General features: G+C 40.5%; 1 protein-coding gene across 2 annotated transcripts in view; it reads right to left on the bottom strand.

The window, feature by feature from the left end:
• The window catches only part of Iars (isoleucyl-tRNA synthetase), a 47957-nt gene that overhangs the window by 34787 nt on the left and 4575 nt on the right, over positions 1–8595 (bottom strand). For both annotated transcript variants that reach the window (XM_026783002.1, XM_005355175.1), the window contains exons 2-7: positions 8119–8244; positions 7145–7301; positions 6823–6942; positions 4596–4678; positions 2916–3033; positions 1074–1221 (exon numbers count right to left, since the gene is read on the bottom strand). In XM_026783002.1, coding sequence (XP_026638803.1) covers positions 1074–1221; positions 2916–3033; positions 4596–4678; positions 6823–6942; positions 7145–7301; positions 8119–8237 — 745 coding nt within the window. In that variant the 5' untranslated portion in view covers positions 8238–8244. The remainder of the gene's footprint in view (positions 1–1073; positions 1222–2915; positions 3034–4595; positions 4679–6822; positions 6943–7144; positions 7302–8118; positions 8245–8595) is intronic.

Raw genomic sequence — 8595 nt, 5'->3', positions numbered from 1 at the left:
CACACACACACACACACACACACACACACACACACACACACACACACACTTTAAGGCTGGGTAATAGTCACCATGCCCCTACACAGACAGCTCTCATGCCGTGTCTACCGTGAACAGTGCTGATACAAACACAGGTGTAACGGTATCAGAACAAGCACCTGTTTTCACTGCTCATTTCTTTTTTTCCCTTTTGTGAAACAAAGTCTCAGGTAGCCAAGGTTGGCCTCAAACTCTTTATTCTCCAGCATCCCAAGAATGAGGATTTGGGACACGTGCTGCCAAACACAGATACTGCTTTCAATTCCAAGGCAAACTATTAAGTAATTCTATGTTTAACTCCAGAGGAAATGCCATACTGCTTCCAAAGCAGGTCTTCCAGACCCTTGCCCTGACCAATGTGTATTTCTCTTCTCCTCCGTGTAATTTCTCCAAATATGGAAGCAGTATGTGCTCAGAAAGTATCCACCACCATATTTCATATAAATCTCTAAGAAAGGACATAGTTGAGAATATAAGAATTCTCTAGTGCAAAATAGGGGACTGATGCACCAAAATTACATTAAAATTGGAAATTATAAAAATCTGTGTCACTTTCAAACAGAAATGAAACAACCTTCCAGGTTGCCTTTCTTTTTTCCCTCCCCTACTTGTCTAGTTTTTTTTATTTTGTTTTTGTTTGTTTTGGTTTTTCAAGGTTTGTTTTGGTTTCTCCACACGGCTTTGGAGCCTGTCCTTGAACTCACTCTGTAGACCAGGCTGGCCTCGAACTCAGAGATCCACCTGCCTCAGCCTCCTGTGTGCTGGGATTAATGGTGCATACCACCACCACCCAGTTTACCCTTCTAGTTTTGAGACAGGATCTTGCTATGTTTCTCAGGGTGGCCTCAACCTTACAGTATTTCCACCAGTTTATTGTGTGCTGAGACAGGTGTGCTCACCATACCTGCCCTTAAAGCTTACCTTTAGTAAAATTTTCACATAAAACTGTTTTACCCCCAAAATTAATGCAAGCTTGTATATCTATGTAAAATTCTTTTATATTTAACAATGACAATAACTAGGCCAGCCCTTACCTTTGATCTTCACATACTGTATTTCTGGATTGACACACAAGGCAAGATTACTAGGCAAAGTCCAAGGAGTGGTTGTCCAAGCAACTAAGGATGTGTTTTCATCTTCCTCCAGAGGGAAGGTTACAAATACTGAAGGATCCTGAACATCCTGAAAGACATTGAGGGAAAGTAGTGTTTTATAAACCTGTAAAGGAGGTACTAATAAGGAACTGATCTGAAAGGAAACTAAAATAAATTTAAGATAAAAGTGAGCTCTTAAAAAAAGCCACCTGATATAATTTTTAAAAATTTCATTTTATGGATATGGGTATTCACGCATGTCATGGAAGTCAGAAGAGGGCATCAGATCCCTTGGAATTGGAGTTACAGACAGTTGTGGGCTGTCAAGTAGGTGCTGGGAATTGAACCTGGGTCCTCTAGAAGAACAGCCAGTGCTCTTAACTAACTGCTAAGCCATTTCTACATTTTAAAAATGTTCTAGCAATGACATTAAAAATGCAGTGTAAGATATCTGGTAACATATAAATAATGTATCAAGAGGAATAATGAATACAAGACTTTGAGGACATGAAAGATGGCTTAGCTATCAAAGACTAAGGGTAACAATCAAAACCAAGAATGGAGTTTTACCATTATAGCGAACTGATCTACAGTAATTATACAAAGTTAAACAACAAAACTGTTTTGGGAAATAATTATCTCTGTATATTATATTGTATATTTTTATGTGCTTAAAATATTTTATTAAGGGCAGGTGGTGGTGATGCACTTTTAATCACACCGCTCAGAAGGCAGAGGCAGGTGGATGGATCTTTGTGAGTTTAAGGCCAACCTGGTCTACAGAGCAAGTTCCAGGAAAGCAAGAACTGTTATATGGAAAAATCCTATCTCGAAAAATAAACAACAAAAAATTATGCATGAGCCAAGAACAGAGGCAATCTGGAGACAAACAAACAAACAAACAAATAAATAAATAAAATAAAAAGATCCCACACCATCTAACAGGAAAAACACTCTCTACCAAGATGATAAAATTCTTCTGAAATATAACAATTTCCAAACTTGGACATGAATAATACTTCCACAAAGTGACAAACCTTTTCAAAATTAGCGTTATATAAACTGGCAAAAGTGAAGGCTGAATAAAGATACAGAAGACATAAGATTGTTCAATTCCCAGAGATTCTCTACTTCACCCTCTAGATGACATAGACCAGTTGTGCCAATGACACAAGTCCTGCGCACCAGAGAAAAGATCTAATGCAGTTCTGCATCACAGCTCAGCACCTGAGTTAGACTTCCTTCCCAAAACCTTCAACAAACAATACCACTGTAGCCCGGGCAGTGCTGGAGAATGCCTTTAATCCCAGCCCTCGGGAGGCAGAGGCAGGTAGATCTCTGAGAGTTTGAGGTTCGTGGCCAGCCTGGTCTACAGAGCAAGTTCCAGGTAGGCACCAAAGCTACAGAGAAAACCTGTCTCAAAAAAACAAAACAAAACAAAACAAAACAAGAAAAACACAAAAAAACCAAACCCACACGTGTCAGAAAAGACATAAAGTCACCGAAGGCAAGGTCCCCGAAGAACAGTAGCTGGGAAAAACTATGTCAGAGCTGACAAGGGCAGGCACACCATATGGCCCAAACAAAAAGAACCCATCACATTAAAACACATGATGAATCCAATGGAAAGAAAACAGCCCCATTTAACCTAGCAGAGCCTCCTCGCGACATGTTGCAGCATTACCAGTGCTCAGTAGTGATGGATGTCTGCCACCACCAGTTGAGGCTAATTGTAATCAGTCAACAACCACGGTCTAGGCCGACACTCAGCATGTCACGCACCTTGTAATTCTGGTTTGATTCGAAGTTAGAAAGTGGAGTGCCACAAGCAGTGGAGAACGGCATGACTTTCACGCCTCTGTACACAAGGCCTTTGTCATACAGTTGCTTGAAGACCCACCTGGCAAGTTAAAAGATGGAGCTTTACAACTACAGAGCCAAAACCTGCCTTTCAAATGCTAACTTTTATACCAACTTCTACAGTGTTCTTGTGATAAAGTAGACAAAAAGCAAAACCAAACAAAAACAACAACAACACATCATTTGGTAGCCTGCTAGTAAATAACAACGTTTAACATTTAACAGTAGGCTAGAAAAGTGTTATTATCAAGGCTCGGTTACTGCTTAGCAATAGAGAGTGTGTCTAGCGTGTGCAAGGCCTGGGGTTGGGTTTGGGGTGTGACTATCATCTTTTGATAAGGAATGATGTTCATAGTGGTTAAGAAAGGCTAATGTTAGAGCACACTGCCCAGAGCTTTATCAACTATATAAATCTGTAGCTATCAGCATATAATTTTACACTAAAATTCTTAGAGGTATGATAAAAACATTTTTTATCAACTTTGCTAGCATTTTGGGATTTTTCTTTAGGTTTCTGGAACATTATTTAAACTATGTAACAGGCAGCTTTTAGAAAAGTACAAGGCCACATTGATTAAAAAATTTTGATGAATCCATTCAAGAACACCAGAGATCAATGTCACCTCAATTTCTCTTGTTGACTGCTCACTTCTCCAACAACTGGATAATAGAATAACATTGCGCTGGTGAGAATCTTTATTAAATTCTGCTTTTCTTTTTTTTAAAACTTTCATTGTAGTTGCAATATCCCTAGGGTATTTTTTGTTTTGTGTGACAAAGCGCGCTCTCTCTCTCACGCTCTCTCTCTCTCTCTCTCTCTCTCTCTCTCTCTCTCTCTCTCTCTCTCTCTCTCTCTCTAGTTTTAGAGCCTGTCCTTGAACTAGCTCTTGTAGACCAGGCTGGGCTCAAACTCCCTGCCTCTGCTTCCAAGTGCTAGGACTAAAGGTGTGCAGGTGTGCGACTGCACCACAGCCCGACAAAGTCTCTCTTACTGAGGTGTCCAAGCAGGTCCTGAGCTCATACCCCTGCTTCAGTCTCCCACTGCTTGGCTAAGTGTGTGCCACTGCCCACAAAAAGGATAACGGCTGAGTTCCATGCTCTCCCACAGGGCTGAGATAAAGCTCAGTGGCAGAGTATCTGCCCAGTGTGTAAGGGCCTTGAGTGGGGTCCACGGTACTGCCAAAAGGAAACAAAAAAAATCTCTCTCCTAAAACAGCATTTTTACGAGGAAAAAAAAATGGGGGTAAATCATTTTCAAGATTTTAGAAAGTTATGTAGAAGGCTTTTTTAACATATAAAAGATAAACACGGCCGGGCAGTGGTGGCGCACGCCTTTAATCCCAGCACTTGGGAGGCAGAGGCAGGCGGATCTCTGGAGTTCGAAGCCAGCCTGGTCTACAGAGCTAGTTCCAGGACAGGCTCCAAAGCCACAGAGAAACTCTGTCTCGAAAAACAAAAAACAAAAAAAAAAAAAAAAAGATAAACATATTTGTTCTAAAATCAAATAATGGACTTGTAAAGAAACTTCATCAGGCAAGCACACCTCTCATCTGACCAATCCAAGAGAAAGCTTATCATTCCTCCAATTTAAAATGAACCTACCAGACTGATTCCATGAATTGCGGGTATAGAGTTTTGTAGTCATTGTCAAAGTCAATCCATCGGCCGAGTCTGGTAACGGTAGACTTGAGAACAGAAATGTTACAACAGTATTAGAGAATGATGCCACGACTATCTTTTACTTTTATTGTCATTGCATGACTGTTCTGGGAAATCAAAATAATGGTCCAAGTAAACATATTTTAAACAACACATAAACTAGTTTTCTTAGCATTCGTTTCTTATACATAGAGATTGTTACTTATCAATATAAATATTTACTTAAGTCATGATGCACTTTTGAGGGGGCAGGGGTTCACAATGTATCTCTGGCTGATTTGAAAGTTGTTACACAAACCAAGCATGCTTCAAATGTAAAATGATCCTTTTTCTGTCTCCCCAGTACTAAAATTATGGATGTGTACCACCACACCCAGCAAATATTAATTGCTTAGTCTTTTGCAACCATTACTTGGCAAACATGGAAGAAATGGCTATAGCTAGGAAGGATTTACCAACAGCTGCTAAGAATAATGGCTGAAAGCATCATAAGAAAAAGCATGCTGGAAACACTATTCCCATGAGATGTTCATTAACGGCGAAGCAAAACTTGCACTTCATCAAGGGAAAGCTAGACAGTCGGGCAGCATCTTAATGAAGTAAACAATTAATTGGATATAACTTATTGGTACAGAACAGCAATTGTTCAGGCATGCACAATGCCATAGATATAATCAATCCCTAGTAACCTTCCCTCCCTGCTCCCCAAAGTGACAAGGTCATAAAAGACAAAGTCAAGCTAAATGAGTGCTGTATATCGAAGGAAACAAAGAAGACATGCCACTGAAGGCAATGCCTGATCCGGGATAGACACCACGGTCACAAAGATCAGTAGCACAAGTGGACAGTATCTTGTTAATGTTAACTATCTGCTTTTGTGTTACCGAAGATGTCAGCAGCTGGAAAATGGTAGATGAAGGCATAGGGCACCAGTTCATACTAGATGGATGCTTTCGGTAATCTCAAAGTGAAGAATTTTTAGAAAAATGGAAAAGCATGGTGGCTCATGCCTTTAATCCAAGCACCCAGGAGGAAAAGGCAGGCAGATCTCTGAGTTCCAATCCAATCAGGACTACAGAGTGACATCCTGCCTTAAGGTAAAGGGGGAAGAGGAAGAGGCGGGGAGAAGGGAGCAGAAAAAATATATATATTTTAAAAGCAGATTTATATTTAGGCTGAGTTCAAGTTATCAGGAATTCCCTCCACTGCGTTAGGCAAGAAACTTAGGTTGGGAGGAAACTGAGCTCTGTGTTTCATGCTAATGAAACTGGACTCTTTGTGCCAAAAAACCAAAGGTACTCAGTGGGCACTCATGACGGAAGAGCCCTAAGGTGAGCATTGTGGGAGGGGAAACATAACAGCCTGCATCAGAAGACAATGAAGAGACTGGTGTGTGTGTGTGTGTGTGTCTCCGTCCGTCCGGCCAGCACTCAGACTACTGAGGCCAAAGGACTTGAATGTTAGGCCAGTGGACACAGAAGGAAACACCAAGAACACAGGATATAAATGGAGAAATTGTTAAAGAGAGGATAACAGTAGGCAAGAGGCCAGAGAAAAACTATAGGAATAAAAAACTGGAAACCAAGAAAGACTGGGATTAATGTTTACAGGATAGGAGAATTCAGCCCTTCTTGTGAACCCCAAGTTCACATGGACAGTCTTACTCTGGGGACTATTTCATAAAAAGCACAAAGGACGCCAGGCAGTGGTGGTGCATGACTTTAACACCAGCACTCAGGAGGCAAAGGCAGGCGGATCTCTGTGAGTTCGAGGCCAGCCTGGTCTACAGAGCTAGTTCTAGGACAGTCAGGACTGTTAACACAGAGAAACCCTGTCTTTAAAAAAAAAAAAAAAAAAAAAAAAAAAAAAAAAAAAAAAAAAAACAAGGGCTGGAGAGATGGCTCAGCAGTTAAGAGCATTGCCTGCTCTTCCAAAGGTCCTGAGTTCAATTCCCAGCAACCACATGGTGGCTCACAACCATCTGTAATGAGGTCTGGTGCCGTCTTCTGGCCTTCAGGCATACACGCAGAAAGAATATTGTATACATAATAAATAAATAAATAAATAAATAACAAAAAACAAACAAACAAAAAAGTACAAAGGCTGATTAGCCATATCTGGTCCCATCTCAAAACCAAACTATTCATTGTTTTGAAAACGCCCAGCATACCTTCCACTCAGTAGAGTATCTCATCACAATTGCTCGGCACTGTCTGTTATACTCCGCAATCCCCATTTTGGCCACATCCTCTGGCCCTTTGATCCCCAGTGTCTTATCAATTTCATATTCCTGAAGATATTAGAAAAGATGATTATGTTAACAGCCACACCTTATGAAACAAATACAAGTAAGGCACAACAAAAATCAAAATGGCTAAAAGAAATAAAAAAAAAAACTCTACAGAGAAACCAAAAAATAAATAATACTATGGACAAGAATTCAATACATTTATGGAAATCAAAACATAACAAGACAGGAGACTTAGACATACCACAGGTAAGCCATGACAATCCCATCCAAATCTTCTGTCAACGTGAAAACCACTCTGGTGGGCATATCTTGTAACTATGTCTTTAATTGTCCCCGCAAGTATATGTCCATAGTGAGGCAGCCCAGTTGCAAAGGGAGGCCCATCATAGAAGGTAAATCTAACAGATAATACAAAACACAGTATGTCATTTTAAAACAGAAAAGTTCAGGACATTTATCTTTCAAGTAGATACCATACTGAAATATTCAGGAGGGTAGGAGGGCGGTCAGCAGGACTAGGAAATAGACATAATTGATTAGACATTTACTGGAGGTCCTGCCTTCAGAAAGGCCACTCTGACAGAGCTGCGGGAGGAGAGGGACCGCCATCCAGTCATCTGTTCATTCATTATCTCCAAGATATAGGCAAGGTAAAACTGATCCTGATGAGCCAGGTGGTGGTGGCGCACGCCTTTAATCCCAGCAATCAGGAAGCAGAGGCAGGCGGATCTCTGTGAGTTCGAGGCCAGCCTGGTCTCAAAAACAAAAACAAACCAACAACAACAACAAAGACTGATCCTGAGTTACCGCATCAATGAAGCAGAGCTGTGGACACCATCACAAAAGTGTGAAACAGGGAAGGTTCCTAATGAAACCAGCGATCTAAGATTAGCAGTCTTTACTACGAATAGAGACTAAGGCAGGAAACACTGTAGGAAACACCCACGAAGTTTATCTTGAGGTGCTAAGTGAAAGCAGAGATGACAGTAATTGCCAAGAAAGAAAGTGATAAATAAACTCCATTCAGATGACTTCTGACACCAGAAACTCTCTTGTTCAGTCTTCGCTACTGACTTCCCAGTGTGTAACAAGACGAGAGACCCGGAGAACTCACAGGCGAATGCAGGGTCTGCGCACTACGGAACTCCATACGAGAAATAGCTATTTTTTTTTTTTTTTGCAAGAATTCTATCTTTACCACAGAAAGTCACATACTTTGGCTTGTTCTTTGACTGCTTTAAGCATTCCTGGAAGCAGTTATGTTTGGACCAGAACTGCAAGGTTTTCTCTTCTTCATCAGGAAAATGGATATTTTCTGGAACTTGTTGGACCATTCTGTAGCTGCAAAAAGAAATCAAATTTGCTACAGTTATAGCAATTCCTAATTTAGGAATAGCAGGCTAATATATTACTAAAGTATATATACACATGACTGTCTATATTGTGTGTGTTAAAGCAAAAGCTTCATTGGGTAATGATGCATACACTACAGAGTGTTCTTTTAAACTACACAAGACAGCTAGTCCTTAGGATAGTTAAAGGCATACAACCACCACCACCACCTATTTCAGAATATTTTCTTTTTTTTCTTTCTTTCTTTTTTTTTTTTTTTTATTTTTCGAGACAGGGTTTCTCTGTAGCTTTTTGGTTCCTATCCTGGAACTAGCTCTTGTAGACCAGGCTGGCCTCGAA

Source organism: Microtus ochrogaster, chromosome 16, assembly GCF_000317375.1.
Source record: "Microtus ochrogaster isolate Prairie Vole_2 chromosome 16, MicOch1.0, whole genome shotgun sequence".
Classification (NCBI taxonomy): Eukaryota; Metazoa; Chordata; class Mammalia; order Rodentia; family Cricetidae; genus Microtus; species Microtus ochrogaster.
The sequence above is the reverse complement of the archived record's forward strand: the minus strand, read 5'-3'. Positions and strand labels throughout refer to the sequence as shown.